This window comes from Chiloscyllium plagiosum, chromosome 21 (genome assembly GCF_004010195.1).
Source record: "Chiloscyllium plagiosum isolate BGI_BamShark_2017 chromosome 21, ASM401019v2, whole genome shotgun sequence".
NCBI classification, from domain to species: domain Eukaryota; kingdom Metazoa; phylum Chordata; class Chondrichthyes; order Orectolobiformes; family Hemiscylliidae; genus Chiloscyllium; species Chiloscyllium plagiosum.
The window spans coordinates 8,286,582-8,309,854 of NC_057730.1; the positions used below are offsets into that span (position 1 = coordinate 8,286,582).

At 41.7% G+C, this 23,273-nt stretch overlaps 1 protein-coding gene and 1 long non-coding RNA gene across 4 annotated transcripts in view; one reads left to right on the plus strand and one right to left on the minus strand.

Annotated features, from left to right (window-relative positions):
* Window positions 1-11,405, minus strand: part of LOC122560510 — a 20,953-nt gene extending 9,548 nt beyond the window's left edge. Inside the window, exons 1-2 of one of the 2 annotated variants that reach the window (XR_006314751.1) lie at window positions 11,330-11,405; window positions 7,315-7,453 (exon numbers count right to left, since the gene is read on the minus strand). This is a non-coding gene — a long non-coding RNA (uncharacterized LOC122560510). Of the gene's footprint in view, window positions 1-7,314; window positions 7,454-11,111; window positions 11,184-11,329 lie in introns of those variants that run through there. The other variant, XR_006314752.1, reaches the window with a different exon arrangement.
* tekt4 (tektin 4) overlaps window positions 8,175-23,273 on the plus strand; it is a 29,576-nt gene continuing 14,477 nt past the window's right edge. Inside the window, exons 1-2 of one of the 2 annotated variants that reach the window (XM_043711178.1) lie at window positions 8,175-8,280; window positions 20,499-20,569. In XM_043711178.1, coding sequence (XP_043567113.1) covers window positions 8,278-8,280; window positions 20,499-20,569 — 74 coding nt within the window. In that variant the 5' untranslated portion in view covers window positions 8,175-8,277. Of the gene's footprint in view, window positions 8,281-10,421; window positions 11,616-20,498; window positions 20,570-23,273 lie in introns of those variants that run through there. The other variant, XM_043711177.1, reaches the window with a different exon arrangement.

Below are 23,273 nucleotides of genomic sequence, written 5' to 3' on the forward strand. Positions count from 1 at the left end.
CCCAGAGGGCAGTGGAGGCCCAGTTTCTGGGTTCATTTAAGAAAGAGTTGGGTAGAGCTCTCAAGGATTGTGGAATCAAGGGTTATGGAGATAAGGCAGGAACAGGATACTGATTAAGGATGATCAGCCATGATCATATTGAATGGTGGTGCAGGCTCGAAGGGCAGAATGGCCTACTCCTGCACTTATTGTCTATTGTCTATTGCCTAATCTGTGGTAACCTTCTTTGCTGTCCACATCTGAAATACCATGACCAGTTTTGGTCCCCTTACCTAAGCAAATATATATCTGCATTTGAAGCATTTAGAAAAGGTTAATTAGGTTCATCCCAGGCATAAAGGGAATTTCTTATGAAGAGAGGTTGAGTATGTTGAACTTGTACACATTGGAATTTACTAACATGAGAGGCAACCTTATTGAAATATGAAATATTCTTTGAGGGCTTAGGGTAGATACCCTAGGAACAAAGGGAACAATCTCAGAGTAAATATTTGTCCAGTTAGGACATAGATAAGGAAGAACCTTTTCTTTTAGAAGGCAGCAAATCTCTGGAATCTGAAACCGAAGGAGGGCTGTTGAAGCTGGGTCATTAAGTATGTTGGAGGCTGAGGGAAGTCAGGGAATCACGGGTCATCTCAAAAAAGCAGGGAAATAGGGTTAAGGATTAACTGATCAACCATGGTCACATTGAATGGTAGAACAGACTCAATGTTCTACCTTCTACTCCGATATCATATGGTTTTACAAAATATGGATGAATTCAGAAACTAACGAAAACACCAAATTTTGAAGAATTCAAATGACAATCATGACAGAAGCCATCACTGATTGTAAAGATAAATGACATGTAGTCTGTGATCTGTGAATTAGTCTGATAATGCATCTGTATCTTGAGGCCATCAATGTAATGTGCAAATCAGGTAGCTACCTCTATAATTTCCATAGTTGGTTGTCTCAATCATGTGTCTTCGAGAGCATTCAGGACTCTGTCCTTATTATAAAATCTGCAGGTTGATAGCATGGATCTCTAATGTAAGTTCTCTCCTCCATGCTAGCAGGGATTCTGTTACTGATGTCAACTCCTGAGTAATCATCACCTGGACCAAACCAGATGAGGGCAGTGACTCTGGGAAGGATTCAAGAAGTTTGGGATGCAGTGACAGCAAAACAAAATGGAGAGGAAAAGGAACATGTGTAATATGAACAAGCCATGACCCAAACTAATAATGCATAGCCATACAACCTATGAAATGACAAATGTCCTATGTGTCATAAAGTCTGCAGATCTCAATCGATATTATCAAATATCATCTACTCATTGGAGACAATCATCCTCATCTGCAACACATCGTTAGTGATGATATAGCTACAAAGATGTAGATCACATGAAACACAGGGAGAACTAGCCATTTGGATACAAAACTGGCTCAAAGGTAGGAGACAGAGGGTGGTGGTTACTTTTCAAACTGGAGGCCTGTGATCAGCAGTGTTCTGCAGGGATCGCTGCTGGGTCCAGTGCTTTAGGTCATTTATGTAAATGATTTGGATGTGAACATAGGAGGTATGGTGAGTAAATTTGCAGGTGACACCAAAATAGGTGGTGTAGTGATCAGTGAGGAAGGTCACCTCAGACTACAATGGGACCTTGATTTGATGGACCATTGAGCCTTGGAGTGGCAGATGCATTTTAATTTAGATAAATGTGAAGTGCTGAATTTTGGAAAGGCAAATCAGGGCAGGACCTATACATTTAATAGTAAGGTCCTGGGAGTGTTGCTGAACAAAGGGACCTTGGAGTGCAGGTTCATAGTTCCTTGAAAGTGGAGTTGCTGGGAGATAGGATAGTGAAGAAGGTGTTTGCCTGTTTTGCTCAGTGCATTGAGTACAGGAGTTAGGAGGCCATGCTGCAGCTGTACAGGCCGTTGGTTAGGCCACTTTTGGAATGTTGCATGCAATTCTGGTCTCTTTGCTTTAGGAAAGATGTTGTTAAACCTGAAAGGGTTCAGAAGAGATTTATAAGGATGTTGCCACTGTTGGAAGGTTTGAGCTTTGGGGAAGGCTGAATAGACAGGGCCTATTTTCTCTGGAGTGATGGAGGCTGAGGGGTGACCTTATAGAGGTTTATAAATTCATGAGGGGCCTGGATAAGGTGAATAGTCAAGGTCTGTTCCTCAGGGTAGGGAGTCCAAAACTAGAGGACATAAGTCCCTTCTAAATCTTTCCTCTCTCACCTTCAACCTAAGGGGCAACTTTTTCATGGAGATGGTGATGCATGCATGGAATGAATTGCCAGAGGAAGTGGTGGCGGCTGGTATAATTATAACATTTAACAAGCGTCTGGAAGGTTAAATTAATAGGAAGAGTTTAGAGGGATTTGGGCCAAATGCTGGCAAATGGGATAGATTGATTTAGGATATCTGGTCATCTTGGCCGAGTTGGACCGAAGGGTCTGTTTCCCTGCTGTACATGACTCTATTTTGGCAGAGGTGTGGTGAGATACAACGGAATAGAGAGAACATTGAATATTTCACAGGGTGTCAGTGTATTATTTGTACTACAGCAGGGAGTAAAGACAGTTTAATGGAATGATATTGAGGTGAAATATTTTTGAAGGAAAAGAAGGAATTGAAATGTGCCGTCTGTGAAATATGCTGAAAGATGTGGTTGAATAAAGGGATAGTGGATTTTAGAAAGTTAATTTATTGCAATTATATTAGGAAGTAATAACTTTATAATAAGCATGAATGAATAAAATACTATGAGTTAGAGTTTCCCAATATATAAAGGGTTTAATATTATATATTAAATACTTGCAGCATAGATTTACCAGAATAATACTGAGCATGAGTCATTATAGTTATGAAGACAGAGTTTAGATGTTGGAACAATTCCACGCGAGCAGAGAAAGTCGTGATCAGAATAAATAAATATTGTTAAGGTTATAAACAGTTTTGACAGTTAACAAAGAAATACAATTCCATTTTGTGGGAAACTAGTGATAAGGGATCATCAATTTAAAGCTATCACTAAGAGTGCAAAAGAAAGTAAGAGAAAATGCTTTGTGTATATTGTTGGATTTGAGCATGTGGTGCTGGAGAGGCACAGCAGGTCAGGCAACATCCATGAAGCAGGAGAATCTATGTTTCGTTCTTCATCAGGAATGAGGCTTGTGGGCTGGGGGGAAGATAGCTGAGAGATAAATGGGAGAGGGGTGGGGCTGGGGGTAATGTAGCTGAGAATGCAATAGGTAGATGAAGGTGGGGGAGAAGGTGATAGGTCGGAGAGGAGGGTGGAGCAGATAGATGGGAAAGATGATGGACAGGTCAAGAAGGCGGTGCCGAGTTGGAGGCTTGGGACTGGGATAAGGTGGGAGGAGGGGAAGTGAGGAAACTGGTGAAATCCACATTAATCCTGTGTGGTTGCAGGGTCCTAAGGTGGAAGATGAGATGTCCTTCCTCCAGACGTCGGTTGATAAGTGTTTAGCGATGGAGGAGGCCCAGGATCCACATGTCCTTGGTGGAGTGGGAGGGGAGATGAAGTGTTCAGTCACAGGGCGGTGGGGTTGGTTGGTGCAGGTGTCCCAGAGATGTTCTCTGAAATGATTTGCAGGTTTTTTTCATTTATATAAATGATTTGGATGTGAACATAGGAGGTATAGTTAGGAAGTTTGCAAATGACACCAAAGTTGGAGGGGACAGCGAAGCAGGTTACCTCAGATTACAACAGGATCTTGATCAGATGGGTCAATGGGTTGAGGAGGGGCAGATGGAGTTTAATTTAGATAAATGCGGGGTGCTGCATTTTGGGAAAGCAAATCTTAGCAGGATTTCAACACTTAATGAGAAGGTCCTAGAGAGTGTTGCTAAACAAAGAGATCTTGGAGTGCAGGTTCCTAGCTCGTTGAATGTAGAGTCACAGGTAGATAGGATAGTGAAGAAGGTCTTTGGTATGCATTCCTTTATTGGTCAGAGTATTGAGTACAGGGATTGTGAAGTCATGTTGCAGCTGTACAGAACATTGGTTAGGCCAGTTTTGGAATACTATATACAATTCTGGTCTCCTTCCTATCAGAAGGATGTTGTGAAACTTGAAAGGGTTCAGAAATGATCTACAAGGATGTTGCTGGGGCTGAAGGATTTTAGCTATAGGGAGAAACTGAATAGGCTGGGGCTGTTTTCCCTGGAGCATCAAAGGCTGAGGGGTGACCTTATAGAGGTTTATAAAATCATGAGAGGCATGGATAGGATAAATAGATAAAGTCTTTTCCCTGGGGTAGGGGGGGGGTCCAGAACTAGAGGGCATAGGTTAGGGTGAGTGGGGAAAGATATAAAAGGGACTTAAGGGGCAACGTTTTCACGCAGTGGGTGATGCATGTATGGAATGAGCTGTCAGAGGAAGTGGTGGAGGCTGGTAAAATTGCATTATTTAAAAGCCATCTGGATAGGTATATGAATAGGAAGGGTTTGGAGAGATATGGGCCAAGTGCTGGCAAATGGGACTCGATTCGGTTGGGATATCTGGTCAGCATGAACGAATTGGACCAAAGGGTCTGTTTCCGTGCTGTACCTCTCTGTGACTCCCACCTGGACTACATCTCTTCCCACCCTACCTCCTGTAAAAATGCCATCACTTATTCCCAATTCCTCTGCCTCTGCCGCATCTGTTCCCAGGATGACCAATTTCACCATAGAAAATCCCAGATGGCCTCCTTCTTCAAAGACTGCAATTTTCTCCCCCCCCCACCAATGTGGTCAACAATGTCCTCTAGCATATCTCCTCCATTTCCCACACCTACTCTCTTGAAGCCCATCCCTCCAATCGCAACATGGTCCTCACCTTCCACCCCACCAACCTCTGGATTTATCGCATCATCCTCCACCACTTTCATCACTTACAAACAGACCCCACCCCTAGGGATCTATTTCCCTCCCCATTCCTATCAGCATTTTGGAGAGACGATTCCCTCCGCGACTCCCTTGTCAGATCCATGCCCCTCTCCCTCCCCCCACACCAGCCCTCACTCCACTCCCCTGCCACTACAGGAAGTGCAAAACCTGCACCCACACCTCCCCCCTTACCTCTGGCCAAAGCCCCAGAGGATCCTTCCACATCCAACAGAAATTTACCTGTACCTCCATCAATGTCATCCACTGTATCCATTGCACCCGATGTGGTCTCCTCTACATCGGGGAGGTAGGATGCCAACTGGTGGATCATTTCAGAGAACATCTCTGGGACACCTGCATGCACCAACCCAACCGCCCCGTGACTGAACACTTTCACTCCCCTCCCCTCCCCCACTCTGTCAAGGACATGCAGGTCCTGGGCCTCCTCCATCACCACTCCCTAACCACCTGACACCTGGAGGAAGAATGCCTACTCTTTCACCTTGCACCCTGCAACCACACGGGATTAATGTGGATTTCAACACTTTCATCATTTTCCCCTCCTTCCCACCTTATCCCAGTCCCAAGCCTCCAACTTGGCATCGCCGTCTTTCCCATCTATCCACTCCACCCTCCTCTCTGACCAATCACCCTTCTCCCTCACCTTCATCTATCTATTGCATTATCAGCTACCATACCCCCAGCTCCACTCCACCCCCCACCCCCTCCCATTTATCTCTCAGCCCCTTGGCCCACAAGCCTCATTCCTGATGAAGGGTTTATGCCCAAAACGTCGATTCTCCTGCTCCTCGGATGTTGCCTGACTTGCTGTGCTTTTCCAGCAACACACTCTCAACTCTGATCTCCAGCATCTGCAGTCCTCACTTTCTCCTAGTATATTGTTGGATGCTTTGTCATGAGCACTGGTTGAGGCAGACTGCATTTTATTTTTCAGATGTGGAGGTACCAGTATCAGATTGAGGTGGACAAAGTTAGAAATCATACAACACCAGGTTATAGTCCAACAAGTCCAATATAATCTGGTGTTGTGTGATTTTTAACTTTATTTTTCAAGGAACAGTGAACAATTATTTACAAGGAAAGATTTGTAAGACAGCAGAACACTGGGTTTTGTTTGAACTTTTTGAACAAAGATCCAGCATTGACATGTTGGGCTGAGTAGCCTCTTATATTGCAAATGTCTATGGTTCTAATCTCTTAAAAAGTGCATCAATCAGCAGGTAATACAGGACAGTTCACAGCTGATAATATATCTTTGAGATTGTCTCCTAAATGTGAATGACTTATCAACAGTTGTATGAAAGTGATTTTTTTTTGAAAGGGAGATGATCAGCAATATTTCTTTTACCAATACTCCAAAATGTTTGCTTTGTGTACTACATTTCCAGTTATTTGAAGCATTTCATAGCGGTGAGTTGTGTCATTTTGATGTATTGAAGTAAGGAATATTTAAATGTATATGATATGCAACACAGAAACAGGCTACTTGACCCAACCCCTTCATGCCAATGTTTATGCTTCACCAAGATTTTTTAATAAACTGCAAGATGCAATATACTGCCACTATATTATTTATGAAAGAAGTCCTCAAGTCTGCTGTGACATATTAATATTTAATCTTGTTAGACAAGATTATTATATCCCGTATATTGAAAAAAAGATCTATTAGTGGTTAATGTAATCTAATTTATCCTACTTTTGTTGTTGTAATTAACAATTTAATGATTTGCTTTGTGCAACAATTTGGAAACTGTCTTGATCATATTATAGAATAAAATTTGATTAATTCAGGTTGTTGTAGAATTAACACCCAAACGGTGAATATGTTGTTAACAAAAATCCTACCTCGTTCTCTTATCCTTTTCAAAATATTGCCAGAAGTTTTGCATTAGGACTAAATTGGTATACAAGACCATAATGTATTTCATAAAATTCTGAGGTACATTTCTTATTTGGCATGTGATAGATGAATTCAACTGTCTGGGCGCCTGGTTTGTGGTGCAGAGTGATGCCAACAGCATGGGTTCAATTCCCACACTGGCTGAGGTTACCATCAAGAGCTCTTTTTCTCAACCTCTCCCCTTGCCTAAGGCGTGGTGACCCTCAGATTAAACCACCACCAGTTGTCTCTGTCTCAACTGAGAGAGAAGTTCGTATTTCAGTCGGATTATTGCAACTTTACCTTATTTTGAAGAAGCATTTTAATTATATGTTAATGGCTACCAGATGATGAATTACTTCCCATTGTGCTAAGTATAATTTTTAAAAACTGCTTTAATGGAATTAAGTTAATAAAAGAACCCAAAGTCCGAAATCCAATTTAGGAGCTAGTCAATTAATATGTGTGAACATTTCTCTCTCATGCAAATTAAAAAGAAAATCTATTAGAGAAATGAAAAGGCACTACCATTCAGATGATTTGAGGTAGCTATCACCCACAATTTTATGAATGTGATATATGTTCTCTTCTATTATCATAGCTCCCTACAGATCCCAGAAGTATCCATGATGTCACTCCTCTCCTTCAGTATTTTCTAGATGGATACCTAAGGCAACAAGAACATACACTTTAGTAAATTCCACATTGAAGGCCAAAAGCAAAATATCTATTACATTTTAAAGCAATTCACTGACGGTGAATTCCATTTCTTTTTTAAACCCACTTACTGGAGCTCAGTGTCTCAACATTCAAGAAATGACTGTTAGGAGTCGAAACATTACATGGGTTTACAACTACCTTAAGTCTGCATCTTCTGGTTGCAGGCCTTACGATGATTAGAAACATTTTCTCCTCATTTACCTTACAAAAATTATTCATGCTTTGAACACCTCAATCATATTTCCTTTTAACATTCTCTCCTATAAGGAGAACAATCTCAGCTTCTTTAATCTCTCTACATAACAGCAATCGCCAACAATGGAGTCATTCTAATAAATTTGTTTTTTTTGGGGTTACAAGGCCTTCCTAAAGTGTGACATGCAGGATTGAACCTAATTCCCCAAGAGTGGCCAATAAAAGTTTTAATAAAAATTTAACAAAACTTGGTTGCTTTTGTATTCTCTTCATCATGGGATAAAGTCAATTATCTCTTATACAGTGCGATACATGCAATTGGTGCATGGTACGGTTGGAAACTACAGACCAGTACTTAACACCAGCCAGCTCATCAGCTTCTATTTTAACAGCCTGATTGCTGATTACCTTTAAATCCCTACTCATTGATAGGTCAGTTCACTCATCCTACTGCATGCATGTCAGACCTTACATTTACGAAGAAAACAGGAGAATTGATGGTTCTTACTTCAGCTGCATAGGCCCAAAGCCTGGAAATCCTTGCCATACCTCTTGACTTTGCTGCCTCTCTCTTCTATGGTAAGATACTTTTAAGGTGTGATCCCGTCCAAAAATCTTTGGTCAAGATTTTTTTTTAAACATACAAATTAGGAACAGGAGTTGGTCATTTGGAGTCCCTAACCTAACCTGCCTTTCAATAAGATCGTGGATGAGCTGGCTGTGACATACCTCTACATTCCCACCTATCCATGATAAGCATTGACTCCCTTGTTAGTCAAAAGCCTCCTTTCATTCCCTAAAAAGGTATTCAATGACCTGGCTTCCTATGCTCTCTGGGAACAAAATTCCAAAGACTCAACCAATTGAGAAAAAAAAATCTGCATCACCATCTTAGATGGAAAAGCTTATATTTTTAAACAGAAAATTAAACGATCTTCAAATCTATCGACAAGAAGTACAATCAACTTGAGATAGGTTTGAGGAAATGTCTGTGGGTATGATATTGGGTTGCCATTCTGATTGAGGTTTCATCACGAGTTTTGGTCCAAACCATCTCACTCTCAAGCTCTTGCTATTGATCACCAGCAAGTCCTCCTTTGCCATCTTATCGCTCCAATTGAAAACCTCCTGTCTCTTGATTACCCATTCATTGATGCTTGACTCTCAGTCAAACAGCTATTACCTTTGGCTCCAATGGTAATAATAACAAACAAAAGTTCAAAGACAATGAAAACTTCACAAATTCTTTAATTTCCCTATGATTCTTCTCCTCAGTTCTCATTATCAGTATCCTGGAATTTAATGTTTAATGCTTGGAGATTCCATATGAATCTTAATGGATCGACAACTCTTCATGATCTTAATTTTGTTGGGGTCTTGGTGATAAATACCAAACTTGGCATTTCAATTTCAATGGCAAGTTAATGGAGAAAAATATAAGGAAAGTTAGGAAGCACTCTCAAAATAAGGGAAAGCCATTTAGGATTGAGACAAAGAGAAATTCCCTGAATCAAAAGGTTGTTAATTTTTGATATTCCCTACTACATACAGCTGTGAATGTTCAGTTATTGAGTACATTTAAGTTGAAGGTTGATAGCAAACAGGCAAAGAGATCTTGCTTCAATTATGTAGAACTCGGGTTAGATTGCATCTGCAGTATTGTGTGTAGTTCTGGTCCCCCTTCCCAAGAAAAGACATATTTTCCAGCAAAGGAGTACAGTGGAGTTTCATCAAACTGATTCTTGGGATGGTGGGATTGTTGAATGAGCGTGTATTTCTGGAGTTCTGGAGTTATATGAATGAGAGGTGATCTTCTCAAAATGTGCGACATTCTTAAAGGAATAAATAGAGTAGATGCAGAAAGGAAGTTTCCCCTGCCTGTGGGATCTAGAAACAGAAGACTGACTCTCTGATTACAAGGCAAGCCACTTAGATCTGAGATGAGGAAGAACCTCATCAGACATTGATGAATCTTTGGAATTATTTATCCTACAGTCATTAACTCAGTTCAGGAGCAAGATTGGCACATTTCTAGTTACTAATGACATTAAGGGAAAATGGAGATGGCTTGTAATTATGGTGTTGAAGACGATGATTAGTATGATCCAGACTGGCAGAATGAGCTCAAGGGGCTCCTGCTCCTATGTTCCTATGATAGATGTTTGGGTTTTATTGAGAGATATGTGGATAGTAATGGAAGGTAGTGTTGCAGTAGAAGGTCAGGCACCAAGAGCCAAATGGAGCGCTCCAACAATGAAGAGAGACAAGGTAGGCTGGCATTATTTTGGAACAGAGAATACTGAGGGGGACGGGAGGTGTGCAAAATTATGAAGGGCACAGGCAAGATAGATATGGAGGATAGCAGAGAGATCAGTAACTGGGATCTTAGCTTTAATGTAAGAAGCAGGAAGTTTAGAGGAGACTCAAGGATTTTGTTTCCACCTAGAGGTTGGTGGGTATTTAGAACTTGTGGTTCACAAATGTGATACAATCATAGAATCCCTACAGTGTGGAAGCAGGCCAATCAGCCCATCAAGTCCACACTGACCCTCCTAACAGCATCAAACCCAGACCCATCCCCTTACCCTCCTTCTGCAACCCTGCATTTCTCATGCTAAACCCCTCACCCTACACGTTCCTGGAGACTATGGGCAATTTAGCATAGCCAATCCACCTAACTTGCACATCTTTGGACTGTGGGAGCTGGGTCCCTGGTGTTGTGAGGCAGCAGTGCTGACCACTGAGTGCCATAGGTGTGGGAACCCTCAAGACATTTAAGAGATATATAAATGCGTATTTGAAAAGCCATTATATACAAGCCGAGTGTTGGAAAATGGTATTAGAATAGATGTTTGTTGACTAGTTCAAACACGATGGGCTGAAGGGCCTTTTTCCATGTTGTATAAACTCCAGAGTCACCATTCTGTGACCTGCTGGAGCCCCTATTTTGTATGCTGTCGAAACCTAGAGCCACTGGGAGAGGGAAGGATACCATCCTGACCCATTCACCGACTGATTGCAAACAGTAACCTCACAATATTGTATTGTACTGGCCTCAGGGCGATATGCTATGTTCAAACAGTAGAGGGAGCGAGTAGCGACTGAGGAGTCAATGGATTCTGCAGAGGAGCTCTCCTGGAAACAGAGTTGTGACCATAGCAATCGCTGCAGGTAACCTAGCAACCAGACGCTCACAACAAACTGGAGGAACAACAATTGAATGAAGTGAGGAGAGTGTGATACAGGCAAGGAGTGCAATAGGGTGTGTGCTGGCTGGAGGAGACAAGGGTTCAAACCCTGCTCAGGGCACAAAGATTTGTGTGCATCTTGTTTAAAAGGAGAGTATAAAACGGTTGGAGGGACACTGTACCATTGCAACCATGTCTGCTACGGAAGTTCTGATCACCCACCCGCAGGTTTCTCGCTGCATTCCCGAGGAGGAACTGCCCTGCAAACCCTACTGCATGATCCGGAATGAAGGGCTGCACTCCTCCGCTGGCCTGGCCACTGCAGGTTTCAGGACAGCCAAATACCTGACTGAGGAATGGCTGCAAAACAACTACGCCAAATATTACCAGGCATTCGCCGACCGGGACACGGCGGAGTACGTGCACAATATGTCCAAGACCTTGATAGCCGAGAGGGAGAGGCTGACCCAGGAAACCCAAGCCACCTCCACCAAGAAGCTGGGCGAGAGGCTGCAGGACATCTTCTTCTGGAAGTCCGAGCTGAAGAGGGAAATCGAGGACCTGCTGGCCGAGACCGAGCTCCTGCTTCAGCAGAAGAGGCGCTTGGAGATTGCCCTGGACGCGACCGAGATAGCCATGTTCATCTCCAAGGATAACCTGCAAAACAGGGAAAGGCGTCAAGGCCCCGATCTGGTCAAAGACAGAGTGGAAGACGAACTGCTGAAGGTGAGAGAGAGGGGTCAATGCAGTTGTTGTTCCAACGCTTACAGTGCTGCGAAGGGCCTCAGGTTTCACAGTCATCTTCCCACAAACTGTGGAAGGGATTTGAGAGACTGAGGGGGTTCCCAAGTGTCCAGGGCTTTTGTTATTTTTAGTCAATCTGACCCAGGCATGGTATGACATGGCTCCAGGGCAGGTGTGACTTCAACCTGAACTTTCTGGCTGAAAGCTGAGGGACCTTATTATGGTGGCTCAGTGGTCAGCACTGCTGTCTCACAGCATCAGGGTCCCAAGTTCGATTCCAACCTCGGGCGACTGTCTGTGTGGAGTTTGTACATTCTCCCCATGTCTGTGTGGGTTTCTTCCGGGTGCTCTGGTTTCCTCCCACAGTCCAAGAGGTGTGCAGATCAGATGAATTGGCCATGCTAAGTTGCCCCTACTGTTAGATGCATTAGTCAGATGGAAATGGGTCTGGGTGGGTTACTCTCCAAAGGGTCGGTGTGGACTGGTTGGGCTGAAGGGCCTGTTTCCATACTGCAGTTAATCTAATTACTGCAAGCCCCTCTGGACCAGGCTTGTATGCCTTTGAATATGACAGACTGAGGGGTGACCCAATTGTAATGTTTTAGATACTCATTAACAACCTGCTCAGGCACGTTATGATCCATGTCTGAGGTAGATGGGATTTGAATCCATTCCTGCCAAGTGTGAAACTACAACTGCTCCACAATAGCCCGTAAATTTTCCGACAATGGTATATGGTCAAGACCAGTTAAGAGTCACCCACACTGCTATGGGTCTGGAGTTACACTGGGGGCCAGACTGTATAAGGATGGTAAATTTCCTGCCCCAAAAGTGTTGATGTAAGCCCCTAACAGTGATGTCTTTACAGTCTATTCGGTGATGTTTTTACATGCCTCTGGCACAGTTGGGATTTGAACCAAGGCTCAGCCACTGAGACTCAAGACCTTCTGAATCAGGCTTGGATACAGTTAGATGTAGAAGACTGAGAGGTGATTGAACTGCAATGTTTAAAATGAATCAAAGATTTGATAGACAGACGTTCAGAAGAAGGAAACAATATTCGAATTAGAGCTAGGCTATTCAGGAGTTGTGCGGGGTGGGGGCATTGCTTAACTGAAAGGGCAGCAGAGAGATGGAACACCAACCCCACACCCACATACACATGAAAATCTGTTTAGGCTTCAAAGTGGACTTTGGTTTGTTTTTGTTCAGCAGGGGTACCAAGGAATGTGGCACCAAGGTGGGTGGATGGGGTTCAAATATGTATTATCACTAATGCTTTTTTTTAAATGGTGAAGCAGATTTGAAGAGCTGAATGCTTTATTTCCTGTTCCAATGTTCGGTTATTTCTGACTGTATGACTGTGATATGCTCTTGGGAAATCAACTGGTTCCTGTGCACTGTCAAACTGAGTTTAAAAAGTGCCCAGGGGCAAGTTAACCCTCTGAGGCACTTCCTCAACTTCATCAGAATTTTTGAAAAATGATCTGAGAAAGTGGAAGCTCTGAACCCATTACATTGAGAAACTCGCTACACGAATATGAATGTGTAGCCTGCAAAGCTAAATTAATGCCAGCAGCTGTTTCTACACCACGGCGACTGGTTTCAGACCGTTGTATCACATTGTAACAGCATCAAGAACATTCCTTCAGCATTTAGCAGCAGCATATCCCAAGATACTTGACAAAAGCTTTTTCTGCCAAAATCTGATGTTGAACCACTCAAGAAGGTAGTAAGACAGGAAAAGGATGTTTGTTGAAGGAGCATCTTAAAGGAAAACGGTGAAGTAGAGAGGCAGACAGCTTGAGGGCCGGAATTCCAGAACTTAAGGCCAATGCAGTTAAAGGCAAGGTTGCCAGTGGTGGAGCTAGAAAAATCGGACATTGTGCATGATGCCATAATTAGAGATGCACAGAGATATTTGAGGTTTGTAGAACTGGAGGAAATTACAGAGATGGGGACTGGAGATGAATGTGGAGGGCCTCGTAAATGCTTGCAGCTGGTATTTTCCAAATTCAGTGTCACATTGTCACTACTTCCTGATTCATCTTGTTTTCTCAATTATTCCCATCTTGGTAATGTTCCTGATAACAGTAGATCTTCAACTAATTTTCCTAATTAGAATGAGATGACACTGACAACATGTCATGTGCTTGGAGGGGGCGGTGCCAAGTTATGCTGCCCAGATACAGCTCTCTCTCAGACATGTGCTGAGCCACCAATAATTACACTGTTAGAAGCTTACATCAACACTTTTGGGGAAGAAAATTTACCATCCTTACACAGTCGGGCTCTTGTGTAACTCCAGACCCACAGCAGTGTGGGTGACTCTTAACTGGTCTCTGCACTATTCTTTTTACATACTTATTGAAGCTTCCACTTTTATGATTCCTTGCAAGTTTGCTCTCATACTCTATTTTCCACAGTTAATTAATTTCTTGGTTCTCCTTTGCTGAATATTAAACTGTTCCCAATCCTCAGACTTGCTATCTTATCCTAACAACTTTATATGACCCCTCTTTGGATCTAATCCTGAATTTACTCTTGATTTTAGCCAGTGATGGGCACTTTTCCTGTTGTGTTTTTTCAACCGAAAGGAATGTGCAACTATTGAATTCAGACATTCTTCCTTAAATGTTAACTTTGCCTATCCCCCAGCATGACTTACACCAAATCACACAATCTGTAGCAACCAACTCAATCCCTCATAACATTATTGTTCCTTTGTTTAGATTTAGAACCCTAGTTTTAAATTGGATAATTTCACCTTTTAGCTTAATGAGGAATTCTATTAGGTTATGATTACTCTTCCCTGAAGATCACTGCGCAACAAGATTATTAATTAGCTTCTCATTGCGCCGACCAAATCTACAGCAGCCTGTTCCCTACTTGGTTCCAGTACACAATTCAGGATTTCATCCACCACCGTATTATTGCTAATGTAGTTTGCCAAGTCCAGATGTAGATTACTGTAGCACCCATGTTATATGCATTTCTAATTTTCTGTTTAATGCCATCTGCTAACTCACCACTACTATTTGACTACTCCCTCTAATGTTTTCTGCCCCTTGTTGTTTCTGAGCTCCACCCAGACATCTAGATTTTCTGTGCCAGAGTGCTTTTCCATTATTACATTGATTTCATCTTTTATTAGAATGCTAAATCATCTGTTTGTTTTTTTGCTTCTCCATCCTAAAGATTGGATACTAATTTCCCAATTTTGTCACCCTCCAGCTATGTAATTGTGCCGATTCATTGCTATTTGTGCTGTTAATTCATCCAGCATTCTGTGAATGACCAATGCAAAAAAAAATTTTTTTGTTCACTTATTTTCTAACCAACCTGTTCAGAGATGTTATTACACACTTTTAAAGCAGATGGGACTTGAACCCACGCTTCCTGATCCATGGGTAGGGAAACTACTACTGCATCTCAATTTAGAAACAATACCTTTAAATTTGTCCCTTTAACATTTTTGTAAACTGACCCTATTGGTTGCCATTCCCGTTTCAATTGCCTTTCATTTTTGACTTCAATACTTTGTTTCTATCTTTGTTTCTGTCTCTTGTGTCTCCCTGCTCAGGTCCTTGTCCTACTGTTACTTTCCCCACAGAACTAGCAAATGCTTCCATGAAGATATTGGACCTGGACCTGATATGGTGCAACTTATCTTGGTCCCAACTTCCCTAGAATCAGTTCCAATTTCTCAGGAATCTAAATCCCTCCTACCTACACTAGCTCTCCAGCCATGCATTCATCCAGTCTATTCTTCTATTCCTGATCTCGATAACATGTGGCATTGGGAGTAACCCTGAAATTAGTACCCTTGAGGTCATGCATTTTAATTTATTGCATACTTCCCTGTATTTTGCTTGTAGGACCTCATCCTGCTTTTTATCTATATCATTGTATTAACATGGAACACAACCTCTGGTTGTTTACAAACCCCTTCAGAATGTCGTTCAGTGGCATCGTTGACTTCAGCATCAGGGAGGTAACATACCATCTAGCAGCCACAGAAAAATGTGTTGCTGGAAAAGCGCAGCAGGTCAGGCAGCATATTTAGAAAGTTTTTGGTACTTACTGTCTTTAATTTCCGATATGGCTAGGAAAAATTGTTTGTTTAGTGTAAGGATTCTTCTGAGGATGAAGAACAGTAGAGGTCCTTTGCAGGTCTGTGAGAGTGTTGTCCTGGGCTGGGGTAGGGCTGACTGCAGGGAATGTAGGTAGCAGCGCATGGCTGCAAGCGTGGAGCGGAGGATCCGGAGGGAAGTCTGTTGCTGGAGGCTTCGGATTTGTTGTAGGTACTGGTTGTCCTGGTTGGGTCCAAATTTTGTTGGTCTGAACATAGTCCGGAGTCCATGCGGGGTCAATTGGTTCTATAGACAGGTGCTGAGGAAGGAGATGTGGCTGTGGTAGCGAGTCTGTTTGAGGACATGGCTGAAGAGCTTCAGGGCAGAGGAGGTGACCTGGGGGGTGCAGTGAGAGAGGGACTCACTGAAATCCTTGCAGAGGGAGGAGGAGAGCTTCTTCAAGGAAGGCATCCTTGCAAGAGGATTCGCAGTAGGTTAAAATCATCTAGGAGAAAGTGAGGACTGCAGATGCTGGAGATCAGAGCTGAAAAATGTATTGCTGGAAAAGTGCAGCAGCAGCATAACCTGACCTGCTGCGCTTTTCCAGCAACACATTTTTCAGCTCTGATCTCCAGCATCTGCAGTCCTCACTTTCTTCTAGCAGCCACAGAGACCCCTATTTGATCCCATTATGATAGAATCCCTATCACCATTGCTCTCCCACACTTTTTTTCTGTCCACCAGATAGCTGAGCCATTCATGGTGCCATGGATTTGGCTCTCACTGAATTCGCCTGAGAAACCATCTCCCCTAGCAATGTCCAAAATGGAAAACTCGTGAGATAAATGGACCCAAGTGGCTCCAGCACTACCTGCCAAGTACTTTTTTTGGGGACTGATGGTGACTCATTCCCTTTCTGCTTGTGGACTGTGACTATCTCACCGTATAAACTATCCATGAAGATATCAGACTCCGTAGTGACTCCAGCCACTGCTCCAGATCTGAAATGCAGATTTTGGAAAGCTGTAGCTTGAGACAATTCCTGCCGAAAATGTCACCCTGGAAAATGGAAGTGTCTCTGACCTCCCACATTGCATAAGGGGAGCATTTCATGTGGCTGAGCTGTCCTGGTGTAATTTACCCTTAAATTACTCCCTTTACGTTTACTTCCACTGATCTAAAGAATGCTATTTATATACCAGGGACCACCCCTCACCTCTTGTGCTGTAAATACTAAATCTAAACTAAAGACGAATTTTACTTTTAAAAACTGGACGATAGAAATGCTCACCCAGTCCTACCTACTGAGGCCGGCACTCCAGCTGCAGGTTGCCCTCAGTAAACGCGTTTCCCCTGCAATGTCAATCCTTTCAAACTTCTGATCTCCAACAGGCTGAAGAAAACAGTGAAAGGAAAGGAAATGAGCAATGCTTCTTCTCCTCACCAACCTCCCTTCTCACCAGACTTGCAGTGATTTCACTCTGTGTTCTGCATTATCACATGCTCAAGATGATTCAGAGTGTGCAATTTATTAATTTTTTGGTCACTGATATTATGTGTCAGCGAACAATTTGATCACATTTTAAATTGGGAGATATTGCAACCACATCAAGTAATTAGACTGGATAAGATCAGTGTATCTGGTCATAAGGTCATAGAGATCTACAGCATGGAAACAGGTTCCCTTCCCCAACGTGGCCATGCCACCCAGTTTTCAACGCAAACCTGGTCCCATTTGCCCGTGTTTGGTCCGTATCCCCCCATACCTATCCCATCCATGTACCTGTCTAAATGTTTCTTAAATGACGAAATTGTACTCGCTTCCACCAATGCATCTGGCAGGCTGTTCCAGACACTCATCACCCTCTGTGGGAAAAAAAATCCACTCCTCTGGACCCCTTTGTATTTCACCCCTCTCACTATAAAACCTATACTCTAAAGTTTTAGACTCCCTCACCCTGGGGAAAAGCTGTTGGTTATCTACCTTATCAATGCCTCTCATGATTTTATAGACCTCAGTCTTCTCCACTCCAGGGAAAAATGTCCCAACCTATCCAATCTCTCCTTATAACTCAAACCTTCCAGTTCAGGTAGCATCCTAGTAAATCTTTTCTAATTTAAAAATATCCTTTCTATAGTAAGGCAACCATAACTACACACAGTATTCCAAATATGGTCTCACCAAAGTCTTGTACGGCTGCAACAAGACATCCCAACTCCTGTACTCAATGCTTTGACTGAATAAGAGTCAGAGGGGTTCATTAGTTGATGGGTTATTTAAAGACATAACATGTATAAACTACAGCAAGTCAACTTAAACTCTAAAATTCATGTTCACTAAACACTTGTAATCATGCTTCTAATTTGCACACAAGAAAGAGAGTGTGCAGAAAAGTTTAACAAGGATGTTGCCGGCACTGGAGAGTTTGAATTTTTGGGAGGGGCTGAATAGACTAGGGGCTTTTTTATCTGGAGAGTTGGAAGCTGAGGGGTGACCTTCCAGAGTTGTAAAAAATGATGATGGGCATGGATATGCTGAGTAGCAAAGTCATTCCCCATGGTTGGGGATTCCATCAATAGAGGGTACAGGTTTAAGGTGAGAGGGGAAAGATTTAAAAAGGACCCAAGGTGAAACATTTCAGACAAAGGGTGCTGTATGGAACAAGCTACCAGAGGAAGTGGTGGAGGCGTGTACAATTAGAACAGTCAAAAAGGTACCTGGATAGATACATGAAGAGGAAGGGTTGAGGGGGATATGTGCTAAATGCTGGCAAATCGGACTAGGTCAGATTGGGATTCTGGTTGGTGTGGACGAGTTGGACCAAAGGTTCTGTTTGACTCTATGACTCCATAAGAAAAAAGGCCTTTGATACCCTTGCTTCTGAATCACTTAATATTCTGGAAACATAATGTGTTGAACAGAGGTTAGCACTATTTTCATTATACTGAGACTGCTATACATATTAAAGACATAAAGCAACATGTACTTAGCATTTTATACTGTATTTATATTACTTTCATAATGTACTCAAACTGCTTTCATTGTCCGAACCCCTTGAGAATGTCATAGCCCGATTACACATTCACAATTACCAATAATTCTATTGAGCTTCAGCTCTGTTCAACAGTCCATTGACAAATTTTCTTTCCACAGTGCTTTATGTTGGTGACTATCAAATCCTGAATTCCCATACAACTGAGTCCAGAACTGGTCATTCTAAATTGATACAAACATCCAATCAACATTGTTAGTTTCACTTTCTTTATATGAAGGTCAGTCATTTTGCAAATGCTGTATCACTGTCGTATCTATTACAATTCAGTTTCTATTAATTTATGTACAGATACCATCAGATTAATGGAACAAATAGCTAGACCATATGAGCAATTGTATCATCAATGCCTGCATCTCATAAATTAGGAAAGCTGTGATCTGGAGCAAATCAAAAATAAAGCTACCCTACATTGTGCAGAATGCTCCTACGGATCAATGTTCAGGTCCCCATAAGTTGATGGCATCCGTAGGACTATATTCATATGTTTTGGAGAAATGGGGAAGCAAAGAGAAATGAGGCAGACAAGTAATCAGAATTTCTAGAATAACGTGCATGCTGAAAGAATTTATGTCTATAAAGAACCTTTCACAATTGCGTGCTGAATCACATTACAGGCAATGAGGTGTCGTCACTGCTGTCATGTAGGAAAAGCAGCAGCTAAGTTGCACACAGCAAATTCCCAAAAACAGCATTGTGACCTCGTAATGTTTTATCTTGCAATGTTGATTGAGGGATATGTATTACTCAAGAAATAATTAAGAATGTGAGAATTATGAACAGGAGTAGGCCATTCAGCCTCTTGAGACTGCTCTACCATATGATATCATCAGGGCTGATTTCTTCTCAACCTCAACTCCACTTTTCTGCTCGCTCTACACAAACTTTTGATACGTTACTAATTAAAAATCTGTCTCCTCCTTAAATTTACCCAATGTCCCAACATCCATTGCACATTCGGCTAGTGTATTCCACAAATTCATCTTTGAGAGAAGTAATTTCTCTTCATCTCTGTTTTAAATCTGTTATCCCTTAGTCAACAAGTAAACTTCTCATTCTAGATTGCCCTACATAGGAAACAGCATTTCTACAAATACTTTGTCAATCCCTTTAGCATCTTATATACATCAATCAAATCTCCACTCACTCTTCTAAACTTGAGACTATATTAACCTAAAGTACTCAATCTCTCTTTTTAATGCAAACTCATGAGTTCTGGAATCAATCTAGTGAACTTCCTCTGAACTGCCTCCAATACAGTTACATGCAACTGAAATAAGTGGACAAAAGCTGTATGCACCACTCCAGGTGTGGTGTCACTAATGCCTTGTGCAATTGCAGCAATACTTCACTACTTTTATACTCTGTTTCTTTAGAAATGAAAGCCAAAATTCAATTTGGTATTCTGCTACCTTTGTTCAAAAACTTCCAGGGATATTTCTCATCCACAAGCAAGTGCAGACCAATCCTTTGAATAAAACTTCATCTGAAAGATAACACTCACATTAAGATTGGAGTGTCAGCCTTATTGTCATGCTCTAGCCCTGGATTGGGACTTGAGCCCATGACTTCCTGTTCTACAAGGGTATTACCCACTGTAGCAGGCTGGTCCAAGTTACTGAATTGCTGGTGTCAATGAACACATACCTGGTATTTACAATAGTTCACACTAGGAGTACCAACCAGAAGTGGGCCATTTCTGAATCAATGTCTGATTAAATTCTTTCTTTTTAATGCAGGAAGTTGATTTGATTCAAAATGTCCAAGGAGTTTTGAAGCGAACTTTGGATGAGGTCAACAGGCAGATAAGGTAATTTAATTATCAGGGACAGAATGTTATCAGATTCATTACTTATTGATCACCCTTCCAGTACATTCTTTGCTATGTTTTGAATTTCAAGTTATTTATCTACATTTTAAGAGACATTAATTCACAGAGAAGTCTTACATTTACAATCAAAACCATTGCTCAATGATTATGAAACATTATGGCTAAAGTTTTAAACCTAATATCAGAATCCTTTTTTTTTAAAAATCAATTACAAATGATTATGACTGATCTTATTTTGTGGGTACTTTTATAATTCATGTTTTTTTTTTCCAACTCGTGGTAAATTAAATGGATAAGTTAAATGAATTCAGTGATTATACTATATTGTCACTAATTTAGATGTAGGGTGTCAGAAACTAGAAAATGCAAGCTGACACTAACTAGGTGAGTATTTCCACTACAGATTCATCCAAAGAATGGGTAAGAATTTAAAACGTTTGAGCTGAAGTAGACCATATTGCCTCTAGGGCCAATAAGGTCCTGACTGAGTTTCCAGATCCATTCCACTTTCCTGCCCAATCCCAATCTTGTTTCATTCCCTCTTTGATGCAATAGTATATTACTGTCGGTCTTGAATGTACTCAATGATTGAGCATCCACAGCTCTTTGGGGTAAGTCGTTCCAAAGGGCAAGGAATTCCAAAGATTCAATTCCATACTCGACGACTTATCCTGATACTATCACCTCTAGTTCCAGACTTGCAATCGTGGTAACAGCCTCTCAGCATTAACTTTGTCAAGCCCTGTGGAAATTTAAAATTAGATCAGCTCTCATGTTTCTAATCTCTGGGAAAACAGAGGCTCATTTTAGTCATGCATAAGTCCTCTTATCTCAGGCCCTATTCAGAGACTTTGATGCTTGAAGAAACATATACCTCCACCTTCTAATTAAATAAGTAGTTAATTGTAGTGGAATGTTCGGATCATATAGAAAAATACAACACATTGGGAGATCACTCTACCCATTATGCCCATGTTTGTTCTTTGAAAGTGCTATAAAATTAATCTAATTCCATTGCTTTCTCCCCGCATAAAAATATTATTTAACAGTTTTTCAGACTGGAGACCAGTGACCAGTGGAGTGGCACAAGGATCGATGCTGAGTCCTCTACTTTTTGTCATTTACATAAATTATTTGGATGCTAGCATAAGAGGTACAATTAGTAAGTTTGCAGATGACACCAAAATTGGAGGTGTAGTGGACAGCGAAGAGGGTTACCACAGATTACAACAGGATCACGATCAAATGGACCAATGGGCTGAGATGTGGCTGATGGAGTTTAATTCAGATAAATGTGAGGTGCTGCATTTTGGGAAAGCAAATCTTAGCAGGACTTATACAATTAATAGTAAGGTTCTAGAGAGAGTTGCTTAACAAAGAGATCTTGGAGTGCAGGTTCATAGCTCCTTGAAAGTGGAGTCGCAGGTAGATAGGATAGTGAAGAAGGCATTTGATATGCTTTCTTTTATTGGTCAGAGTATTGAGTACAGGAGTTGGGAGGTCATGTTGCGGCTGTACAGGACATTGGTTAGGTCACTGTTGGAATACTGCGTGCAATTCTGGTCTCCCTCCTATCGGAAAGATGTTGTGAAATTTGAAAGGGTTCAGAAAAGATTTACAAGGATGTTGCCAGGGTTGGAGGATTTGAGCTATGGGGAGTGGGTGTCTTCCCTCGAGTGTCGGAGGCTGAGGGGTGGCCTTATGGAGGTTTACAAAATTATGAGGGGCATGGATAGGATAAGTAGACAAAGTGTTTTCCCTGGAGTGGGGGAGTCCAGAACTAGAGGGCATAGTTTTAGGGTGAGAGGGGAAAGTTATAAAAGAGACCTAAGGGGCAACTTTTTCATGCAGAGTGTGGTACGTGTTTGGAATGAGCTGTCAGAGGAAGTGGTGGAGGCTGGTACAATTGCAACATTTAAAAGGCATTTGGATGGGCATATGAATAAGAAGAGTTTGGAGGGATATGGGCCGGTTGCTGGTAGGTGGGACTAGATTGGGTTGGGATCTCTGGTCAGCATGGATAGGTTGGACCGAAGGGTCTGCTTCCATGCTGTACATCTCTGTGACTCTATGACTCTATTTAACACTTTAAAATAGTTACCCAGTTCTGTTTTAACTCTTGACTATACTTCACCATATTTTTGGGCAATGCATCTTACTTTTGTACAACCTTTCAAAATGTAAACTGCAACAAAATCATGCCAGATGGTTTCCATGTAAATATAATTTTACCAATCTCAAATAGCACACATAGAAGTAAAACCAAAAGAGGATGATGGTGCAGAACAAGTCAAACAGTCACTCAAGGATGGAAACATTCCTTTTAGACACTGACAAATTGATTCTGCGTTTCCACTTTTTTCTGGCTTGGCTTAACTGTTTTCACTCAAAAGTTAACATGCAATCAAAAACCACGGGTTCAATTTGTACATGTACCACAGAATCTACTCTGTTTCAAGGCAAGCACTTTTGCTGTTCAGGAACTGAGGCAGATGCATGAACAACTGCTATCTAAAATAAGAGAAAATAGCAAAGCAAAAACCCCAAAATTAGCACTAACAAAGTAAAGGTGAATAAGATGGGCCAGAGGTTACAATCTGAAACAACATTGTAAACCTCTGATGCACCCAATGGTACAGACGTACCTTGGGGCCAGGAGGCCCAGACACAATTCACACTTTCT